Source organism: Pongo pygmaeus, chromosome 9 (assembly GCF_028885625.2).
Source record: "Pongo pygmaeus isolate AG05252 chromosome 9, NHGRI_mPonPyg2-v2.0_pri, whole genome shotgun sequence".
NCBI lineage: Eukaryota > Metazoa > Chordata > Mammalia > Primates > Hominidae > Pongo > Pongo pygmaeus.
In genome coordinates, this window is record NC_072382.2 from 104,662,533 (window position 1) to 104,687,081 (window position 24,549).

General features: G+C 35.8%; 1 protein-coding gene across 6 annotated transcripts in view; it reads left to right on the forward strand.

The window, feature by feature from the left end:
- The first annotated feature begins 10,457 nt into the window (after positions 1–10,457).
- Positions 10,458–24,549, forward strand: part of DYNC2H1 (dynein cytoplasmic 2 heavy chain 1) — a 359,810-nt gene continuing 345,718 nt past the window's right edge. For 3 of the 6 annotated variants that reach the window (XM_063672124.1, XM_063672125.1, XM_063672126.1), the window contains exons 1-11: positions 10,509–11,135; positions 14,928–15,098; positions 15,495–15,630; positions 16,570–16,688; positions 17,950–18,094; positions 18,954–19,186; positions 21,758–21,892; positions 22,000–22,113; positions 22,236–22,347; positions 22,681–22,805; positions 24,137–24,312. In XM_063672124.1, coding sequence (XP_063528194.1) covers positions 10,941–11,135; positions 14,928–15,098; positions 15,495–15,630; positions 16,570–16,688; positions 17,950–18,094; positions 18,954–19,186; positions 21,758–21,892; positions 22,000–22,113; positions 22,236–22,347; positions 22,681–22,805; positions 24,137–24,312 — 1,661 coding nt within the window. In that variant the 5' untranslated portion in view covers positions 10,509–10,940. Of the gene's footprint in view, positions 11,136–14,927; positions 15,099–15,494; positions 15,631–16,569; positions 16,689–16,824; positions 17,269–17,949; positions 18,095–18,953; positions 19,187–21,757; positions 21,893–21,999; positions 22,114–22,235; positions 22,348–22,680; positions 22,806–24,136; positions 24,313–24,549 lie in introns of those variants that run through there. The other 3 variants (XM_054438209.2, XM_063672123.1, XM_063672127.1) reach the window with 3 other exon arrangements.

The following is a 24,549-nucleotide window of genomic DNA, read 5'->3' on the forward strand; positions in this document are numbered from 1 at the left end:
AGAGACAACAAAAATAGAACAAAATATAACAATTCTTTCAAGATATTATCTGTCTATAGGCTAAACAAGTAGAGAATTCTTAGATAACTTCACTGAACTCTTTCACATTTCATATGCAGTTAAGGCTTCCACTGCACATCCTTCTGATACAACCTATACTTAGGACCAGGTGCATAATTTGTGGGACCCAGAACAAAATGAAAATACAGAGCCTCTTGTTAAAAAAATTATGTAGTGCTCTGTGAGGACCCATCATCAAACCAACTGAGAGGACTTTCTAAGCATGATGCCCTGTGATATCGCACAAGTTGCATGCGCATAAAATCTGCCCTGCATACACTTTAAAAACAAGTCAAGGCCCGATTGACCTATAGGTTCATTCAATGGAGCATCAGATTTGTAAAGCACACTTAGTCAGAGAATGATATGTGTTGATTAAGTCATTCTTTCCTATTCCAGGGTACAATAAAGATTACATTTCCCTCACTTGAACCCGGGAGGTGGAGGTTGCAATGAGCTGAGATTGCACCACTGCACTCCAACCTGGGTGACAGAGCAAGACTCTGACAGAAAAAAAAATACATTTCCTATCCACCCTTGAAGTCAGGAATTGCTATATACATCTGCTGCATGAGACTTCACTCTTTACCTGTCAATCAACCAGATTTAAATAACCCAGGAGAGAATTCCATAGTCCTAGGGGATAGTGGAGCTACAAAATGGAAGAGGTCTAGATTCCTGAATCATCACATGGAAGACTGCCTGCCAAGTAGCACATTGAATTGTCAAAAGAAGCAGAAATAAAATTCTTATGTTAAGCCACTGAAATTTGGGGGTTGTTATAATAACGTCTGCCATACCTTGATTGTATCTGTCAGGACTAGGCTATGTTACAGTAACAAACACTAAAATATCACTATGCTATCGTAACGAAGGTTTATTTCTTGTTCGTGGTAGGTTATTGAGAAGACCTTACCCATCCAAGCTACTCAGGGAGCCAAACTGATAAAAACACTGTCTTGATTTATGCTTCCATGATTACCATGATGGTGAGAAAGAACTATGGTAAATCATATTGGCTTTTAGTATTTTTGTGTATATGTGATATATTACTTCTACATAGATTTCAAAGATCAAGGCAAGTCATAAGATCATACCTGTCTTTAAAAAGAGCAGAGAAGTGCCAAGAAAGAGGAAAGCCAGAAACGTTTGTTAGATGACAGTAACAACTACCACATGAATATAGATGTTGGTGCTTAGAATGAAGATGCTGCGTGCAGAAAGTTAAAATATGTTGTATAGAATTAGTGGTTATGCAACAGGCAGCAAAGAAACAGATTAGTAGGTTGATTATCTAGAGATTTTTAACATGCCTTGTTAAAATATTCAGTGATACTTCCCAATGAGAAGTAGAAGGGAGACCATTAACCTAATAAGAATCTAACTCTATGGAAAATAGCTAGAGGCAGAGTGATAGTGTGTATTGGCTACAGTTGTCTGCCTTTAGCAAGATTTACAAGAAAAATATGAGCTCTGATGAGAGCTGGTTGATCTTCTAGAAAGAATAGAAGGATACTAAGGAATCCTAGAGATCAAGGGTCTCTCAGGTTTAGAGAGGCTGACTGCTCCTAGTTTCTAAGTAATAAGAGATAAGACTGAAAAAAAGTTGTAAGTGATAAAGGCACTGAAAGATCTCTCAGTTAATAAAAGTGATAGAATCTTTGGGCAAAGCTCAGACTAAGGGTTTTAACCTTGCCACTTAAACCTATTGTTTCATATAGCCTCAGGATAACCATCAAGTTGAGAGAGGGGGACATGGGTATGAGTAAGCAAAAAGATCATTCTTTGGAATCATATATAGGAAATAACTAGAATATGGAATTTAGAACATGGAACTAAAAGCAAATACATTAGAAAGCCTACTAAGTTTGGAAAATAATTATATTGTTAAATAAACCATGTGCCTGGACCAAAAAATACTGATTTTTTGAGCCTTAAAACAACTATCAAGCTCCCAGAGTTTCCCCAGAAGGAAGCTCAGATAACTTATATTTTTAGTTTGTAGGTTGCTGAACCATCAGGAGCTACATTTCAACCCGATGGAAACAACTGCATCGCATGGATACCTTAGAGATTCCTCTCTTTTCTCTAACAAAGGACTTCCCCAAATGCGTCTTCATTGACTTCACAGCCCCATTCCTGACAAGAACACTAGACACAGGATAGGAATAATTTCCAGTAGTTTCAGTGAATGTGTTCCTTAAAGGTGTAAAATCTCAAATTTCCTATTTCATTAGATATCTTTAGGGATTAAAGGTGCCAAGCCAATGCTTGAAAAACGAGAATTGTAACCTGATCTCTTTTACTTTAAATTTATCCTGAGCTACCCTGCTGAGTAGGTTGACACTGCCAAATTTTTGATGTTCTATTCTCATAGCAACAAGCTGTGATGTCAGAGAGTTATTTTATCACAGAATCTATCCAAAAAGATGCCAGGCTGTGAAGCAGAAAGCTCTGATTTAATTGCACGTTATTCAACAATCATTTTATGTAAATAAAAATGGAGATAAAAAAAGACTCAAAATAACAATTTATGTGAACATCTTTATTAATAGTTGCCATGGTGTAAAAAGCTTTCCCTTCAGCATTTACATCAGTGGGTATGTATTTCTTTTTAAATGACATTAAAGGACATTCAGGCAAGACTACTTCCTGCAAATAACAGATAAGCTAGACAATGCACACAGTAAAGAAAGCAACTTCAAACCATCTAAAAGTATAACTAGCATCATCATAGAGGAAAAGATTAACTAGTAATGTGTTTTGAAATTGTTTATATTAAGGGCCTTAACACAGTTTTACTAGTATACTTTTTTATCCTGAATGGCAAAATTAAAAGCAATATCTTTACCAGACAAGTGATTATCACATAATCTGGTGTAAGTGCAACAAATTTCATTAAGATGCATTACATAAAGCAGCTTTACAAACCTGCAAGCCTTTTGGGCCTGGTAGACAATGTAAATTAGTGAAGTGGCCTGGGTGTAAGACAACGGGGTAGGTGGGTACCATGGCTGAAACCAAGTGCATGCCCTATCTGCAGAAGTCTGGATGGGTTAGATTAGGCCAGAGCAACAAAGAAGCCAAAGAAACTCAGTTGTTTAGGACAACACAATTTTCTTGCTTGTTCATACTACCTGTTAAAAGTCAGCTGGAGACTCTGTTCTTTGTCATTAGTGCAGCCACTGTCTAGAACACAACTGGTTACTGTGGCAGAGTAAAAAGAAAGAGCACAGCTTCTTTGGCTTAGTGAAGCAGTATTTGTTTTTGTTAATTTGAAAAACATTAGGCCAGGCACGGTGGCTCATGCCTATAATCTCTTCACTTTGGGAGGCCAAGGCAGGCAGATCATTTGAGGTCCGGAGTTCAAGACCAGCCTGTCCAACATGGTGAAACTGGTGTATTTTCTACTAAAAATACAAAAAAACAAAAAAATTAGCTGAGTGTGGTGGCAGGTGCCTGTAATCCCAGCTACTCAGGAGGCTGAGGCAGGAGAATCACTTGAACCCGGGAGGTGGAGGTTGTAGTGAGTCAAGATCGTGCCACTGCACTCCAGCCTGGGAGACAGAGTGAGACTCCGTCTCAAAAAAAAAAGAAAAAGAAAAAGAAAAACATTAGAAAGTGTGGTAGTTACTAGGGTTACTCTCAAATATTCTATAACTCACCTTTTGTGTACAAGGTATGGTTTCACTTACCTGCCCACTTGCAGTAAGATGTGACCATGTGGTTTGCTTAGCCAATAAAATGTAAATGGAAGTGATGTGCAGAAACTTTGGGAGCCAGTATCTACTTTTTCACATGTTCTCTTTTCCCTCAATACCAGTAAGATGTATGGTCAAAAAGCAATGTGACTACTTAAGAGAATTCTTACATAAGGTAACTATAACCATAGCTCAAGAACTAGAAACAATTTTTACTAAAAAGTACTTGTACAGCATCACAAAGCTATACTTTTAAGAATATATATATATTCTTAAAAGTATATATATATATTCTTAAAAGTATATATATATATATATTCCTAAAGTATATATATATATATATATATATATATATATATATATTCCTCCCAAGGCTGGTATTCTTTTTATTTTAAAAGATAACAGTTTTAGAATAGTCTTTGCTGTATTTCCTGCAATCCTTGCTATTAATATTTAAATGTATTTAAAAGTGACTTTGATATGTAATTTTTAAAACATAAAGAAGCACTAACATTCAAATAAATGATATTTATTATCTGATAGAAAAGTTAAGATTTAAATTATTTAAATATACTGTCTGGATGTTCTCATAATGAAACAGAAATATTATTTGCAAGAAGGAATGCTACCCCTTGATTTTGTTATCTTCTAATGACTGTTTCTGGTTCTCTTGTTAGAGGAGACAGGTGAAAATCATGCCCACATGATCACATTTCTGGGTATTCTCCCACTTCGTCAATGATAACATTATAGGACATCATTGGGGGAGAGGGTGACAAGAGTGCAGATATAAGAAATATCTTCAGCTACATGTTAGAAACCAATGAAGACTAACACCCTTGCTTACATATCTTCTTCCTCTTTTCCTGTATATTTTCAATGCAATTGACTGCAGAAAGAATTGGCTCCCTGCTAGACCCAGAAGTAACAGTAAGCAACTACTGACTGATTTAGAAAGAGAGTCAGAAGAAATAGAATTCCTTTTATTCCACAAAGAGTCATAAAAATGTGTAAAGGTAAATATATTTAAGTATTTGAGGTAAATATCAGATTTCAGTGTAGAGAATCATCTTTGTTTGTTTGGGCTGCTATAACAAAATATCTTGGACTGGGTAATTTGTAAATAATAGAAATTTATTGCTCACAGTTATGGAGGCTGGGAAATCCAAGATCAAAGCAACAGCAGATTCGGTATCTGGTGGGAGTCTGTTCCTCCTAGGTGGTGCCTTCTATATGTCCTCATATAATGGAAGGGGTGAACAAGCTCTATTGGTCCTCTTTTACAGGGGCACTAATCTGATTCATGAGGGCTCCATCCTCAAGACCTAATCACCTTCGAAAGCCCTACCTTTTAATAATATCACGATAGGGATTAAGTTTCAATATATGAATTTGAAGGAACATTAAATGATCTGTATTACTCAGGGCTCTCCAGAGAAACAGAATCAACAGGGTATAAACAGATATTTAAGAGGATATTTGTTATGGGAATTTCCTCACCCAATTATGGAGGCCAGAAGTCCCGTGTTATGCTGTCTGCAAGTTGGAAAACCAGGAAAGCTGGTGGTGTAATTCAGCCTGAGTCTCAAGACCTTGGAATATGGTGTGCTGCTGGTATAAATTCTGAAGTCAAAAGGTCCCAAAGCTGGGAGTTCTGATTTTCCAGAGCAGAAGATGGATGGCCCACCACCAGAAGACAGCAAGTTCACCCTTCCTTGCCTTTTTGTTCTATTTGAGTCCTCAAGCGATTGGATGATGCCTGCCCACATTGATGAGGGCTATCTTCTTACCCAGTCTATTGATTCAAATACTAATCTTTTCCTGAAACACCCTCACAAATACACCCAGAAATAATATTTTACCAGCTATCTGGGTATCATTTAATCTACCAACTTGACTAGTATTTTGTCCTTTAAATGTACTAAATTACAAAGCATCTATTTAACAAGTAGGGCAATATTGTATAACCAACACTATATATTTAAAATATTTGCCAATATTTATCAAACATAATGGGTAAAATGTAAAAAAATCTTTATCCTATATTCACTTTCATGGAATAGATGCAGATACCTTAGAAATCATCTAGAAGGTTAGATTTCTGGAGGAACTTGAAATATTTTCAGGGGAACTGCAAGGTCAGAACTGTTTTCACAATAATAGTGAAACATTATGTATCTCTGCCGCTATGCTTGACATTTTCATCGATGGTGCAGTAGCAATGGCAGCTATGGTAGGCAGAATTCTAGGAAGGCCCCAAGGCCACTGCTCCCTGGCGTGCACACTTTGAAGAGCCCCCTAACCTTGAGTGTGGAGGAAATCTGTGATATGATAGTATATCACTCCTATGCCTAGTTTACTCATCAGTTGACTTTGAGTTAATGAAAAAGGAGATTATTCGTTGGGCCTGATCTATTCAGATGAACCCTTAAAAGGAATTGGCTTCTTGCTGTTATAAAAGAGATTTGAGGCACAAGGGAGCTTAGATGTGTTAGGAAGTTCTGTACTGTTGGCTTAAAAGATGGAGGATAACAATGCGGGCAATATCTAATTGCTGAGTGGCCGCAGCTGACATCCAGCAAAGAAATGAGGACCTCAGTCTTACAACTGCAAGAAAATGCATTCTGCATCAACTATAAGAGGACTCTAAGCTCCAAATGAGAATGCAGCCTGGCTGACATCTTGATTTATGCCTGCGAGACCCTTAGCATGCAGCACCCAGCCTCCTGACTTATCAGACTTTTAGCTAATAAATGGGTGTTATTTTAAGCCACTAAATTTGTAGTAGTTTGTTACACAACAATGAAAAACAATGCAGTGGCCAAAACACCTGGCAAGTTGACACAAATCAAGGGTGGGGCACCAAACTGCTTTAGTAATCATCTATTCTTCACATGCATGCATTCACTGGAAAAGATTCCAGTTTCATTTAAGAATCTCCTGGATGAAGGAGTAAAATTTATTCTTTTTATTAAATCTTAAACCTTCAGTACTAGTCATTTCAATATTTTGAACAATGAAATAATATACTGTAAAACACTGCTGCACTGAAGTATTAATAATGGCTGTTTCAAGGAAAATAATTTTGTGATTGTTTGAGTTATGATCAAAACTAGCTGTTTTGTTTTTTCATGGAAGACCATTTTTACTTGAAAGAATAACAAACTAATGTTATTCAGACTTTGACATTTGGCAGAAATTTTTCTTAAAAATGAATGAAATGAGCTTATCACTTCCAGGGAAACAATTGACCTTATTTGTGGCCAATGATAAAATTCAAGCATTCCTGCAAAAATTAGAATCTTGGATAACTTAAATTCTCCACTATAAGTCTGACAACCTCTCCATACATAAAGACTTTTTCTTGGCCAGGCGAAGTGGCGCATTCCTGTAATCTCAGCACTTTAGGAGGCTGAGGTGGGAGGATCACTTGAGCACAGGAGTTTGAGACTGCAGCAAGGTATGATCAAGCCACTGCCCTCCAGCTTGGGTGACAGAGAAAGACCCTGTCTCTAAAAAGACTTTTTCTTATAAGATCAGTGGTGTATTAATAAATGTGATTTAAAAAATATTGTATAAGCAAATGTATCAATATTGGGAAGATCTTCATAGCTTAGTGAACCAATACTTTCTAAATGACCAATGTATGATGTTATGAAATTATGTGCGAGCAAAAGATACATTCAAAGTGCTAGAAAACCAATGGATTTTAATGTAAGTGACTATGAAATATTCATTGATTTGGTTCCAAATTCGAAATTTTAACTATACTTTAAGAAACTACTACTTGTGGAATGTTAGATTAGTATAAAAGAATATTCACAAGCATCTATTAAAATCTTCTTCATTTTTTAGCTTCTCAATTTTTAAACTACATATCTGTGTGAGGCTAGATATTCTCTATATACTTCAATCCAAACAACGTATTGCAAGAGATGGAATGCAGAAGCACACAGAGGATCCAGTTGTCTTCTGTTAAGGCAGACAGGAAAGGGACTTAACAAAAATGTAAAACAATGCCATTCTTCTCATCAATTTTTTTTGCCTTTTAGAAATATAATTATTTTCATAAAAATATGTTATTTATTTTACCAAGAATGGTCTTATTATGCCTATTTTAAGATAGATAAGTAAATAAATATTTCAAAAATTTCTGAGTTTTAATTTTGATTACAATAAATGTTGATAGAAATAACCTACAGAAACAAAATCCTTTTGGAGTCTTCAGTAATTTTTTTTATTTTTATTTTTTTGAGACAGAGTCTTGCTCTGTTACTCAGGTTGGAGTGCAGTGGCATGATCTCGGCTCACTGCAACCTCTGCTTCCCAGTTCAAGCTATTCTTCTGCCTCAGCCTCCTGAGTAGCTGGAATTACAGGTGTGCGCCACTGTGCCCGGCTAATTTTTGTATTTTTAGTAGAGACGGGGTTTCACCATATTGGCCAGGCTGGTCTCAAACTCCTGACCTCATGATCTGCCTGCCTCAGCCTCCCAAAGTGCTGGGATTACAGGCGTGAGCCACTGTGCCTGGCAGTATTTTTTTTAAGTATAAAAATAATTTTTTAAAGTATAAAGTATAAAAAGGTCACCAAAAAGTTTGGGAAATGGCATATAGGACAAAATTAGGAAACCCTGTCTCAGAAAGTTTTGCGTCTTCCCCTTCAGCTCACGTTACCTGTTTTTATGCCACCTGACAGCCAACTGCTAAGCCAATGCCCCACATTAAAAAAAAAAAAATCATTACTACACTATAGATATCAATTACTCTTTTGGTTAGAGTAGCCTAAATTGCCATAAAAATAGCCTCACACAGTTTAATGTGTAATGCCTCAAACACAACAAAGGTTATTTCTTGCTTATTTAACAACTGCGGACATTATTCCACTCTGTGATTCAGGATCCTAGGGTCCTATTCTTGGAACGTTTTGCCATCCCTGTTGCTTCATTGTTATCTGCATCCAGCTGGCAAAAGGTAAAGGTACTCTCATTTCTTTAAAACTTTGCCCTGAAGATGGACACATTACTTCTTCACACATTTTATTGGCGAGAATTAGTCACATGACCACACCTGGATGGTAGCCACTTCTTAGCTATGGAACGGAAAAACAGATTTTGGTGGATATCTGGCTATCACTGTGATATGGTACATAGAGATTGGCTCAGAATTGGATTTTGGTATGAATCTTGGTTCTACCACTTACCATCTCTGTGTTTTTGTGTAAGTAATTTAATCTGTGAGGTTCTTTCTTCTTTATTGTATGCTTGATACAATAAATAAAGTTCGTATCTGTCTTTTCTTCCCACTCCGTGCCTCATTTTTTATATATAGTAGTGAAAATGAAACACAAAACCTCTATTTCATGGGGTTTACATGTCAACGGGAGCTTCCATGTTTGAGATCGGTGTTCAACTTGATTCAAACACAATTTCATAGTTTGTGGAAGCCTGAAGTTTCCTCAAGATTTCTAAAAATTCTTGGGAGGATCACATACTCATGGTCTCATCTGCTTTCTAGACTCATCTTCCTACATGTGTTGCCTTTTTATTCACCATATTGTTATGGAAGCTCAATTCAGCCATTTCATATGTTTTCACCACCAAAACAACTCACCAGACCGAGCACTTGTGGGTAATAGAGACTTTCCTGAAGACCTTGGTAAGAGTGATAATGCTCATTGCAGAGCAGGAAATTCTGTAACCACACTGGTCACTTTGGCTTTCAAAATCTTTTTATTAGCTACACAGTCATCTTGGGTTCCTGTTAGGATTTTTTCCCCCACCCAGTGGTCAGCATCCCACCTCACTGTTTGGATGTTTTCCCATCCAGTGGCCAAACTCCCATCTCCCACTGTTTGGATATTTCATGAGAATTTACATTCATTTCCTTTTATAATTTAGAGCAGTTCAGCTTTTTAAAGTTCCCACTCCAAAATCTTAAGCTGCTCAGCAAATAAAAGGACTCTCCTTCTAATTCTCAAACAGTGTAGTTTTAAGGGGAGGTTATGATTATTAAGTGCAAACCAAAAAAAATCTGTATATGTTTATGTACCCTAGGATCTTGGGTCAAACCAGTGCTGAGGTGATGAATGACTACAGCAAAAACTTCCTGAGGGCAGGAACTGTGTCCCCAGGGCCTAGTTCGGTACTTGGCAAATTGTGTTAGATTGGTGCAAAAGTAATTACAGTTCTTGCCAAAAAACCGCAATTATGTTTGCACCAACCTAATAGCATGTAGTAAATATTTTTAGAAGAGAATTACTGAATTGAGAAAGTGTTTGACGAATGTTCGGATGAATGACCAGCAATTTAGTAGTTTATAGTAATGCCATGAGGTAGAAAATGACAAAGAGTGTTTTCATATCTGTATTTTCACAGAATTTGGTTGCGGTTTGTTATAAAATAAACTAAAAAGTATCATTTTACATTTTAGCTATTTTACAAATATGGTTGTGTTCGGGTAATGATTGCAATCAAAAAATTGCTGGTTAAATTTTTCTAAAATTAATAATAGGAGAAAAAACGATGTTGGGAAATGCAGCAGCACAGAAAGGAGCAGAGGGCGACTGAGAAAGTAAATTAACATTGTATTGAATTCCTAGTCTTTATAAGCCTCTCTAAAAAGGGATTTTTAAATAGTAATCTTTTACAATCCGCACTACACTCCTGGTGGTGAGATAGTATTTCCCCCTCTTAACAGATGTGTACCTTGACGCTGACAGAGTGGTTTGCTACTAGGTGCACGTGGAGAGGGAGCACTGGAACCCAGCTCTCCTAAATCTAGATCACGCTACTGTACTTGAAGGCTAGATGTCTCTCTTCTGATTATGCGTGATAAAAAATCAGTAAGAAGAATAACAGACACGTTTGAGAGCCAACATAAACTTGTCCGAACTCCTTACAATCGATGACCGCAGGGAGCCGCTGAAGAGCTCCGAGGCGGTCGATCGCCTCCGCGAGCTTTGCGTGCGCGTGCCCCGAGAGGGCAACGTCCACCGCGCGCCGCCAGCGACGCCGCCGTAGCGCTCCGTCGCCATAGCGACTACCCCGGCAACCGCGAAGCTCTGCGGTCCCGCGGTCGGGCTACGGGTTTGAGCAAAGCTCCTCTCTTCCCTTCACTTCCCTCCGGACTGGTTTCTTCTTCCTTCCCCCTCCCCCCAACTTCCCTCCACCCCTTCCAATCATGGCGAACGGGACTGCGGACGTTCGGAAGCTCTTCATCTTCACTACTACCCAGAATTACTTCGGGCTGATGTCTGAACTCTGGGATCAGCCACTGTTGTGCAACTGTGTTGAAATCAACAACTTCTTGGATGACGGCAACCAGATGCTCCTCAGGGTGCAGAGATCCGAAGCCGGAATTTCCTTTTCCAACACGGTACGGTTCCTTGCACTCCTGCCTGACCCCTGACCACTCTTCAAGTCCCCAGGCCCAGCCAGAGGGATGTCGGGTCACACTCTTTAGCTTTACCAACCAGATCCTTTTCAGGAACCCAAGGCTGTCTCCACTTCTTCTGCATTATTGGCTTAGCTGCGTTGGCCTCGTGCTTAAGCATGTAGTTTCCAAGCTTTGCATCCTACCTGACCGAAGCAGGTTTCCCTTCCATACATCTGAATAGAAGCAATTAGATTGTATTTTATTTTAAATTTTTATACGGAGTTTCTTTCTGTCGCTTAGGCTGGATGGAGTGTAGTGGCGCGATCTCTGCTCACTGCGTCCTCCGCCTTCTGGGTTCAAGCGATTCTCGTGCCTCAGCCTCCCAAGTAGCAGGCGCGCGCCACCACGCCTGGCTAATTTTTGTATTTTCAGTAGAGACGGGGGTTTCACCACGTTGGCCAGGCTGGTCTCCATCTCCTGACCTCAAGTGATCCGCCCTCCTCGGCCTCCCAAAGTGCTGGGATTAGAAGCATGAGCCACCGCGCCCGGCCTATATTCTACTTTTTAAGAAAGACTACAGATACGTTATAACTAAAAAGAAAACATTTACTTAGTTGTTTTTATTTTTTTTCTCTCCCCTTTTTGATTTTTTTTTTTTTTTTTTTTTTTTTGGCGGGGGGTGGCAAATTCTAGTCTATCTTTTTTGGATCAGGCTCTGATTTTAACACTGCCCAAGGGAAAGATTAGTTAGGAATTTAAATTTTTGTGAAATGATATATTTCAAAATAAAGTTTGAATTCTTTTTTGGTGTACATCATGTGATATACTGATTTATTAATTGCACTGCTCCCTCCACTGGCAGGATTGCTTAAAAAATGGGTTGCATTTGCAATCAGGGCTTATATATATAAGCCTAAAAGAAAAACACAGAAGAAAATTGCCTGACACATTAAAGGGGACTCAGTAAATCGATTTAAGTTAATAAAACAAAGACATATTTTCAACCTCTTCCTCTTGTGTTCACCCTTATCCCTAGGTCTAGCAGAGTTTTTGACACTCAGCAAAAGCATTCAGTGCCTTTTTGTTTTGTTTTGTTTTGTTTTTAGATGGAGTTTCGCTCGTGTTGCCTAGGCTGGAGTGCAATGGCACAATCTCGGCTCACTGCAACCTCTGCCTCCCGGGTTCAAGCGATTCTCCTATCTCAGCCTCCCAAGTAGCTGAGGTTACAGGGCATGTGCCACCACACCCGGCTAATTTTTTGTAATTAGTAGAAACGGGGTTTCACCATGTTGGTCAGGCTGGTCTCGAACTCCTGACCTCAGGTGATCCACCCGCCTTAGCCTCCCAAAGTGCTGGGATTATAGTCGTGCGCCACCGCGCCTGGCTTCAGTGCATTTTTATAGGATGATTGAATCGTTCACCCCATTCACTATCTTTATTCTTAGGTTTAATTCGATTGTATTTAATAAACATTTACTTTGAACTCAGTACATGCAAGGCACTTTGCCAGGCTTCATGGGTTTACAAAGATATAAAAAGGATGGATAATCATAACTAACATTTATTTTCACTTTAGACTCTGTCAAGCACTGTTCTAAGTACTTTATATGTATTCGTTCATTTAATAGCCATAACAACACTGTAAGATAGGAACTATTTTTATTCTTATTTTATGGCTGAGGAAAGTAAGGGACAAAAATTACAACCTAAATGTTAACTTTTCTTTTTCTCGAATAGGTAGTGTAATTCAGGATAGAGCCTCCTGCTTTCTGCCTTTCCTAGACTCACTCCAGTGGCTTAGGATGACATATACTCAGCAAATGATAAAATCAGGACACACTGTTGTAAATGCCACTGAAAGTTCGGATAGAATGCAGTAGGAAAGATGGAAAGGGGTTTGGATTCATGAAAGTGTATCTTGGCTTGGTATTTGAAAGTTGAAGGTAGAACTTTTTTTTTTCTAAGTTAAAGCTATTACTAGTAAAGCCCAACGATGTATCTGTTATTTTTAGTTGTACACTTCGCTACAGGTTTTTAGTCATATTTGAAAATATTTTGTGATGTCTTCAGTTGTACTTTAGTTGCCTGATAGCGTGATTCAGTAAGTTAATAAGTCAGCAAATATTTATTGACTACCTACTAGTACTAGGGACAACGCCATGAACACAGAGTCCGTATCTTAAAGGAGTAACATTGGAATGGACAAAGGTAGGCTAAACGCATGCTACAGATATATGTAACATAATTTTGGGTATTGATAAGTGCCGTTAAGATAAAAATAATGTTATAGTAGTGATGGGGTGGTGTGGGGAACTAAAGATATATAGCGTGGGAGATAATCCCTCTCTGGATTAGTTATCTTTGAAGCGAGATTTAAACGATGAGTTGCAGGCAGACATAATCTGGGGGAAGAGTGTTCTAAACAAAAGAAACTGTAAGTACCAAGGCCCTGAGCTGGGTTTTAACTTAGTTTCCAGGGGCAAGAAAAAAAATCCAGAGTGATTGCTGAAGTTTATGGTATGAAGGAACATTGTGGTAGATGAGAAGGGAGAATAAGGCACAGGCTGATCATTTAGGACATTGTATACCATTTAAATTGAAATAGGAAGTTACTGGTAATCTTAAGCAAGGGAGAGCTGTGATCTGGTTTATGCTTTAGGACAGAGGTTGGCAAACGTTTTCTGTAACGGGTCAGATAATATTGCAGGCAACAAGGGCTCCATTGCAGCTACAACTTGGCCTTTGTAGTGTGAAAGCAGACATGTAATACTTTGTAATAATACATGTAATTGAATGGGAATGGCTATGTTCTAATAAAACTTTATTTATGGACACTGACATGTGGATTTCATATACTTTTCATGTGTCATGAAATATTATAAGCGTTTGAGCAGTAACAAAGTTTCAGCTCCTTTCCAGCGGCCAAAAATATAATTATTTGGATAGAAAAAAGTGGCATGAGACCCATAACTGTTCTTCATACACAGCAGTGACCTTGTTTGAAAGCTTTTTAATGTGTAGACTTCTTTTCCTGAAAAAAGAAATGAGAATAACTGAAAATGTGTGTATAATGCAAAAACTTCCTTTGACTAGTATACTTCTCAGCTAATGAACTCATTACTATGAACTGACCTATTTTAAACAAGGTTGCTGTAGTGAATTCCAATTGAGTTCATCTGGTTCCGATTTAAAATAATCTAGCTATATGACAATTTAACAAAGTTTTGTGCTCTTAACTCTTTAAGGAAAAATTTTCAGTTAAGATAAAGTTAATTTTAGGAGATAGACAACTTAAGTTCATTTTGGTAGTTTTGAGTGCATGTATAATTTTAAAAGCACCTTTTAAAATGCTTTTCCTAAGTAAGAGGGTAATTAACATTTTGTTATAGACTTTCTGGGTTACTAGAGAAGCACACTATTCATTGTGTACCCGGAACATACAGCTTTCATCTGTACTATTACTGATTCTGGCTAGAATGGACTCTGGCTGGAATGGAATCTGGCTGGAATGGAATCTGACTGGAATGGAATAGTTAGCAGTCAACAATGTATATATTGTTTTATGTTTATAAATAACTTATGAAAGTGACTTTATGATCTGATGTAAGTGGGAATAAGTTTTTAAACTGAAGTATTCTTAAGGAAAGAAGAGATAAATTGGTTTTAATATATTTATTTTTAAAGTAATTATTTTTTTCCAGGAGGTCTAATTATGGTGATACAATTTTGTCTACTTTTTTTTCAAATATTAAATTTTATGAAGATAACATTAAAAATCATTTATCACTTTAGATTGAGTTTGGTGACACAAAAGATAAAGTGCTGGTGTTTTTCAAGCTGCGACCTGAAGTAATTACTGATGAGAATCTACATGATAACATTCTTGTTTCGTCTATGTTAGAGTCACCTATTAGTTCTCTTTACCAAGCAGTACGGCAAGTATTCGCACCAATGTTGTTAAAGGTGAGAAAAGAAGCTGTCATTTTTTTTTAACTGAGGTATTTGGATAAATGTTTTCATATAAACATAAATATCTATTTTTTACTGTTAATGTTATTAGTGTTTTAATTTTAATGAAAATATCTTTTCTTAACTTTTTTTAACTTAAATTTTAATGTAAGTTGTGGTAAAAAATAGAGAAATTGGAGAAAGGTATAAAATGCAATCCACATTAACTCAACATTTCTACATTAAATGCTTTTCATAGTTTTGACTGTTGACAGGACTTTTTATTCTTCTTATGAAGTGGAGGTAGTGGCAGGCTTTAAGAAAAATGGGGTTTTGGACAGTGTTTTGGGAAGCCAATTTGATTAGCAAAATTTTGATCAATCTTGGTTGCTCTTGTCTGTTTTTATTTAGGATCAGGAATGGAGCAGAAACTTTGATCCCAAACTTCAGAATCTTTTGAGTGAACTAGAAGCTGGGTTGGGTATAGTTCTACGAAGATCAGACACTAACTTAACAAAATTGAAATTTAAGGAAGATGACACACGAGGTATATAACCATAGCTTAATAAAAGAAAGTGCAAAATGATTGTCTCATTAGTACCTTAGTAAATGAACATATTTCTTCATAGATTTCTTCAAATACTTTTGGAATTTCTCTGAGCATAGGTTTTAAAAAATGAGTAGATTTATGTGGATGTAGAGAAGAGGAAAATATAATTGTTAATAATGTGCAATCTAGCTTGAGCCTCCAGAGTAGCTAGAACTATAGGTGCATACCACTATCTGTTGGCTAATTTATTTTAGTTCTTGTAGAGATGGGGTATTGCTCTGTTGCCCAGGCTGGTGTCAAACTACTGGCCTCAAGGGATCCTCACTACTAGGCCTCCCAAAGTGCCGAGGCAGTAGTTGTGTTCTATAAAGTCACTGTAAACACTGTAAACACTGAATTAGTGAATATTGAACCTTTGTTCCTAGGAGCAATACAGGATTAGGTTCCTTTGAGCCTCTGGTCATAACATCTCATCAACTGATCAATACATAACCTTATTATTTTTTTTCTGTTTAAAGACACTTTAGTTTGTGTATATTGTTGATTCATTAACATTGACTTCATGGCTAACAGCACTGTAACTCATGCCTGAGGGAAGCTTATCTAGCATATGTATTTTTTCGGTAAGGCACATTACAACCTTCTTGTGCTTTGGAACACTAGACAGCAATTTAGCACTTTTTCGGGGGCCATTTTAAACAGTGAATCACTAACAAAAAGCACACAGATCTGAAAAATGTGGCACTAAGTAGACTTCAGGAAGGACACTTTGTTTATAGTATGAAATAGGAAACAATAAGGAAGTGTCACCTATTTGACCTCAGCTAGGAGCATATGTGTTAGATGACTCAAATATTTTGCTGCTCTGCTGTTTTGTATTCATTTTTTTCTCTGATATTCTATACCATTTTTTCTTTCCCCTCTTGACTTTTATAGGTATCCTTACACCAAGCGATGAGTTCCAGTTTTGGATAGAACAAGCTCACCGTGGAAATAAACAGATTAGTAAAGAAAGAGCCAATTATTTTAAAGAATTATTTGAAACAATTGCAAGAGTATGTGATTCATAAATGGTTATATATTGGACTTCTTATAAAAGTACTTTGGGATTCAATTTTTACAGCCTCTCCTCTGTTTTAAAATCTACTTGATGATTGTGAACAAAATAGATTCTTTATATGTAGAAAAGTTGAAGTTGTATATGTAAAATGAATTGAGAAATCCAAAACTTAAATTCTAATCTCTATAAAATATTTTTCTCAAAAACAAAATTACACCTGGGCATGGTGGCTCACACCTGTAATCCCAGCACTTCGGGAGGCCGAGGTGGGTGGATCACTTGAGGTCAGGAGTTCGAGACCAGCCTGGCCAACACGGTGAAACCGCATCTCTACTAAAAGTACAAAAATTAGCTGGGCGTGGTGGTGAGCACCTACCCGGGAGGCTGAGGCAGGATAATCACCTGAACCTGAGAGGTGGAGGTTGCAGTGAGCGGAGATCGTGCCATTGCACTCCAGCCTGGGCGACAGTGCGAGACTCCATCTCAAGAAAAAACCAAAAAACAAAAAAACCCCAAAATTACTTTTCTGCAGGTATATAGTGAAAAACAAATACAACAGGTTTATCCATGCACAGGTAATATGTTCTTTTGAATGGGTGTTCACTTTGTTCAAATTAGCATTTTGAAGTAATCTGAAATATTAAAAGTCTTAGTTTTATGCTTATTTGATTAGTCCTTTATGTGTCTACATTGAAATTGAGTGACGATTTTAAGTATGAACATAAAAAGTCTACTCTTTTCAAAACAAATATATATTAATTTTCTACTCATTTCCACTGTTATTTCAATAATATTTTAATAGACTGTTTTAAATGGTTTTAAGCTTTTTTTGGTAACGATGAAATATAGCATGATAAATCTTGACTGTGGTTGTGTTATTCTTAAACATAATATTATGAATTAATAATGAATGAATAAAGACATGCGAACTACAGTGGGTAGTGTATATATGGAGTTGAGATCACCTTTGTTGGGTAAATTTTAAAAAATCAAAATTTAAAATTAGGCCAAGTGTGTAAATGAATGAGTAGACTTTTTACAATTTTGATATTCTGTCTTTTCATGACATTTATGTTTGGGGGGAAATTATAGGGTATTTGCATATGGAAGTAGTTATAAGCTGTTAGAAAAAGGAGGAGAAAATAATGTGGCAAATATTAGAGTTGTGGCAGTTGAAAAGGCCTGGGAACATTTTGATTGTATTACCCAAGGTACAAATATAATTATGTTTAAAAATTAATGCATTTTTCTTCTAGGAGTTTTATAACTTGGACAGTCTATCCCTACTAGAAGTTGTTGACTTGGTGGAGACTACTCAGGATGTTGTAGATGATGTGTGGAGGCAAACAGAACATGATCATTATCCTGAGTCACGAATGTTGCATCTCTTAGACATCATAGGTACTAGTAAAAAAATGAACTTTTGGAATTTGGAAAACCTGTCTTATTTTGTTTTCTTTTTATCCTTTAAGTCCTTACTTAAAATGCTCCTTTATGTAATACTGTAATTAAAGCAAATCATGTAGAATTATTTAAATAGATATTTGTATATAGTTGGGTGGTATAAATCATATGTGTCAAATTCTTTGAACCATTGATATAACCAAATTTACATAGATTTTTAGTATTTATATATATATTAGGCTATTTTGAAATAAACTGAAAAATTATTTAAAATATATAGGCTTATTTGTTAATATTAAATATTTTGACCTAGAAAATACCCTTGTCATTATTTTATAAGGAAATATCAGATAAGTACATAAAGTTATATGTACAAATATATTATTGCAGCATTGTTTGTGATGAGCAGAAGTAAACAGCAATTAAGGATTGTTTACATAATGCAGTATCCATACAGTAGGCTCTGCAGCCTTGAGGAAGTTGTATATATATATATTTTTAATATATATATATTTTTATTATACTTTAAGTTCTAGGGTACATGTGTACAACGTGCAGGTTTGTTACATATGTATACATGTGCCATGTTGGTGTGCTGCATATATATTTCAGTACTTAAAAGGTGTAATGGTATATTGAAAATTGAAAGATGCAAAAATGCAAAGCAATATGTATGTGTGATTTTAAAAATATTTGTTACTGAGAGTGGTAGTCTAAAGACGTGCATGTGGTATTTCATAGATCCTTAGTTGGCTAATTTGTATATTTTAAAAATATTGTCATAAGCATGTATTTTATAATTATTCTATAAAAATACATTTATTTCCCTTAAACTCTTTGCTTTATGTTTTATTAGGTGGTTCATTTGGAAGGTTTGTTCAGAAAAAGTTGGGAACTTTGAACCTATGGGAAGATCCTTATTATCTTGTGAAAGAAAGTCTGAAAGCTGGTATTTCAATTTGTGAACAGTGGGTGATAGTCTGTAATCATCTAACAGGTCAGGTGTGGCAGCACTATGTTCCTCATCCATGGAAAAATGAAAAATATTTTCCAGAAACACTTGACAAACTTGGCAAACGCCTTGAAGAGGTATCAATTTGATTATCTAGATCTTTGTCTTTAAATGTAAAGCATATCTTCACTTGTTTGTAAATGTATTTTATAATCAATAAACACTATACATCTGCTGGAAATTAGTTTTGTGAGAGAGTAGGAATTAAAGTTCTTGTTGGGCCAATTTCCACATCCTTTCTTTTTATTTGGTGTGAGACGGATCAACTTGATAGTTGTGAGCTTATATTTTGTTTTTTATTGTAAAAAGATAATCAGCCCACTTGACCATGTATGGAAGCTTTCAGGGAGTCTTTTGGCTATTGCAATTGTTTTTAAGTTGGGACAACTTTTTAAGTGGTATTCAGTGGAAATATTTGAAACAATTGCTTAATTTACACAAGTTATGAGTTTCAGTAAAGAACATATATTTAGCTTACAGGGACAGGCAAAATGAGATTACTTAAAGATTGCAAAACTGACCATTCCTGCCTTGCTTAGAAGAACTATAGTTCTTTATTAAAGACTTTAAAAAAAAAAACTTTTTTTAAAAATGAAATATTTCAAACATATTAAAAAGTAAAATAGTATAATGAATGTCCATGTATCCACCATTCAATTTTAATAGTCATTGACATTTTTCAGTTCTTTTCTCATCTTTGTCTTCCTTGCTTTTCCCTTAACCTTTTTTTTTTAAACTGGAATATTTATAAAGCAGAGATATTGTATACTTCCGCCCTTAAAACATAACCACAATGCCATTATCACAGCCAAGAAAATGACAATAATTTCTTAATATCATTTTATATCTAGCCAGTGTGTATTTATCCTGATTTTCTCAGAAATTTGTAAATAGTTGGTTTACTTGAATGAGGTTGCAAACAAGGTGTACCCATCGTATTTGGTTGATAGGTCTCCTGAGACATTTTTAGTTTAAAAGTTTCCCCTTTTTTATGCCATATGGCATTTCTCACCTTGCTATATCAGGACGTATGTGGTATCAGGTTTTCCCATATTTAGTGATGTTAAGTTTGATCTGTGAGGGTTCAGGTATGATCATTCTGATGAATTTATTATAATGCTCTCCAACTTTTAAAAAATGCTTTTAGCAGTCATTAATCACGAAGAGTTACAAAATGGTGATTTTCTAATTCTGGTGTTCTTTCTGCTTTTATTAGTCATGACTTTTCTATAAGAAGAATTTTTTCTTCAACTTTTTGTTACTTTGAAATATAGTTTGCATAGAAACGGCAGTATAGATAATTGCTTATTTCTTTTGATCACTTTTTAGAACAATGAACATTAAGTAGATTAGTGTCATAGTAAGTTCCATTGGCAACCAATGAAATGTTTTTTGATAGTGTCATTATGAACCCATGAATTTTTGTATTTTGTGTGTTTCAGTCCATTTTAGTTATTATTATTATTATACTCAATTTGTTCAGTTTTTGGGCAGAGAGTGCCCCTTGAAGTTGTCTCCTATGCCATTTTGACATGACTTCAGTGTTTCTTTTTTTCCTTTTTTTTTGAGATGGAATCTCGATGTGTTGCCTAGGTTAGAGTACAGTGAGGTGATCTTGGCTCACTGCAACCTCTGCCTCCCAGGATCAAGCAGTTCTCCTGCTTCAGCCTCCTGAGTAGCTGGGACTACAGGTGCACGCCACCACACCTGGCTAATTTTTGTATTTTTAGTAGAGGTGGAGTTTCGCCATGTTGGCCAGGCTGGTCTTGAACTCCTGACCTCAGGTCATCCGCCCACCTTGGCCTCTCAAAGTGCTGTGATTACAGGCGTGAGCCACTGCACCTGGCCAACTTCAGTATTTCTTTGATAGCTTTCAAGTCCCCAAAAATGTTCCAGCCCAGCCCATGTTGTACATTTTCTGTCTCATACCTGGAATTAGTAATTTTTTTCAAGGAGCCTGGTTCTTTTTGGGGGCTATTTAACAACAATCTGTAGGGGAAGTGCTGTTACTTAGTTATCAGTGCTGTTAGGCATTCTCAGTAGACAGAACTGCTAATAGGTAAATTTTTAGCAAGAGAAAAATAAATCATGAGTTTATACTGAGATTTACAACTCAAATAGAAGGAATTGTTTTCACTTAACCTTTTTGATTACCTTTTGATTGTTGGTGGAAATTTTTAGCTCAAAATACAATATGTGTTTCCCAGCTGTTTGTAAATAATAAAAAATAGGGCTGTTAACATGTCATTTCATTATTAGAAGTGCAATTTAATGCAGAATAATGAAAATCAGAAGTTATTACTATATTAAGGGTAGACTCTAAAAATTTACTTAAATGAGCTGTAAATATAGTTTAAACAGTTTTTTAAACTGTGTTAAACTTTAAACATAGTTTAAAAATATTTAGGTCTTATATATTCACTAGATTTGAGCACACTTATTAATGTTAGTGTGAAGAAAGTTGTGTTTTTGAGCATCACTTTGTTGTCACGTGGCAATTCTCTGGACTAGAGTTTCAGTTTTATTGTTTTTTTTTTTTTAGCGAACCTAATTTAAAGAAATTCTTGCCCAATATATCTAGATTTTAGACCTATTTATGCAAATGGTTTGATTTAAATAAATTCTGTTGTTTTAATACTTCATTTTAGGTCTTGGCTATTAGAACAATTCATGAGAAGTTTCTCTATTTTTTACCTGCCAGTGAAGAGAAAATCATATGCCTCACTCGAGTATTTGAACCTTTTACTGGCCTGAATCCTGTGCAATATAATCCATATACTGAGGTTGTATATATATTTGTTTATGTCTGTACAGTTTCCTGTTTATGTTGTTCTTTTTAAAGACAGATTTAAAAAATACTAAAGTCTAACAATGTTGTTAATGTGTGTAGCCCTTGTGGAAAGCTGCAGTGTCTCAATATGAAAAGATTATTGCACCTGCGGAACAAAAAATAGCAGGAAAATTGAAAAATTATATTTCAGAAATTCAAGACAGTCCGCAGCAGGTAAAACATTGAGATATTTCACTTTTAATATTTCTCTTAAGCTAATATATATATAAAAATATATATATATTTACTGAGTTGATCCGTTGGGATGAACATATACTTATTTTATTTTATATTAGCTTCTTCAAGCATTCCTGAAATATAAAGAGTTGGTAAAACGTCCAACTATAAGCAAAGAATTGATGTTAGAAAGAGAAACTTTACTGGCAAGACTTGTGGACTCAATTAAAGGTAAAAGTTTATGAGATTATAGTGTTTGCTTGAGAGAATATTTTTGTATATTACTTTTTTCTTTGTTGCATACCATTTAGGATTAAAGATACATTTTTCTGACATTTTCATGCTGAAGATTAATTTACTTATTCTGTTATAAATGACAGATTTTTTTCATTAACAAGTTATTGTCTTCCGCTGTTTCATTTGATACATGGTACAGTCCTTGGGGGTAGGACCAACTCATTATTTTTCTTTCTATAGCATTTGACATAGTGCTTGGTACATGGAAGTTATTTAGGAAATCTTTGCTAATTCTTTGTAATCATTTATTTGATTTAAATTTTATAGATTTTCGATTAGACTTTGAGAATCGGTGCCGAGGAATTCCTGGTGATGCATCTGGACCACTTTCTGGCAAAAACCTTTCAGAAGTTGTCAACAATATAGTTTGGGTTCGCCAGTTGGAATTGAAGGTAGTTATTTTAATAAAAGATGAAGAGTACTAATTATAAAATCTGCTAAATTAAGGCATGTAGAAGGTACTCTAGAGCTGTAGTAAATATATTCTCTGTTTTCCTTGGCATGTCTGTCTAATTTTCATACAAAATGCAGAACACTGAAAAAGTATGCAAAGGAGTTGTAATGGTTCTATTCCTTCTTTCTGTAGAGATAATGCATCATTTATTCCAATTGCAGTTGTTCCAAAGAAATACCTGTATCCAGGAAGAAAGCATCCTTTACACTGAGTAAAAAAAAGAAAAATTATTGTTTACAAAAATGAGCTGGACATGGTGGTGCACATCTGTAGTCCCAGCTACTCAGGAGGCTGAGGTGGGAGGATCACCTGAACCTGGGATATTGAGGCTGCAGTGAGCCATAATTGTGCCACAGTGCTCCATGGTGGACGACAGAAAGAGATGCTATCTCAAAAAAAAAAAAATTATTGTAAAATTTTAGTAGTTGCAAAGTCTTACCTGCAAGTATGTTTATGTAACTAAATCACTTTAGGTTGAAAGGAAGTTAAAGGAAAGGTAAAAGGTAATTGTGGCATGGTCTAAGGTAGTGACAGCAATTTATAGATTTAAATGAGTATTATTTTAATATTATTAAAATTGACCTAAGACTCTTATGGACTTACTAACTAGTATGTGGTTCAGTGTCTTGCATTAGACTTGTACAATAAATGTTAATTGATTTTAGTCTATGAGTAAGAGCAAGACCTCATGGAATATTACAAAAGCCAGCGTATTTGACATTTCGCTTATTCAGGTTTGTATTTTTGATGTTTTATTTTCTGATATATTCTGCCTAATTTTTCTGTCAGTCAGTTTTCCAGGGTGCTGTAATGTTCTCTGTACAGTTGTGGAGGAAAGGCATTTATGTCTCTTAATTGACATTCCCTTTGGCCTAATTACTATTTGAGCTTTTAATCGCAGCATGTTGCTAACGGCCGAAATTATTACTGAACATGTTTAGGAGTAATGCTGAAGTTCCCAGAGTTTCCTCTGAAAATCACTGGGGCACAGATATTTTGAGGGCTGAGTTTCCCTTTACCCTCCATTTTATTCTTGGAGTTATGCCTTGTATGGATTATCCTCTTGTGTTTGCTGTTTTGCAGCTGTATAATTCAGAAGCGAAGTAGGGGTTGATATTTTTATATTCTTTAGTGAATCTTCCGTTTCACTGTTTATAGATGAAAGGTAAAATAATTTCTGAATCACAGATCAGAGAAGGGGACTCCTTACTTTATGCTAATTTTTTTGGAATTTAAATAATGCACATATCTGTAATTTGACTTTTTAAGGTGGATGATACTATCAAGATTGCAGAGGCTCTTTTATCTGACTTGTCAGGATTTCGATGTTTCCATCGAAGTGCCGAAGATCTCTTAGACCAGCTTAAACTATATGAACAGGAACAATTTGATGATTGGTCCAGGGATATTCAATCAGGTTTATCTGATTCCAGATCTGGTTTGTGGTAAGTATAGATATATTAAACTGTAAAATCCAAAACCATGTGTTATTAATCCAAATACTCAGAGGGAATTAATTATCTTTTTCCTTTCTCCAGACTTGCTGCTCCTCCTCTAATTTTTTTGTTTTTGTTTTTGATCATCAACTTTTAATTCATTAAGGCTGGAAACTGATGATTTAGTTAACTGCCTCCCTCTTGTTTCTCTTGTCTGTTCCCCAGAATTATGGATTCCCATTTTAG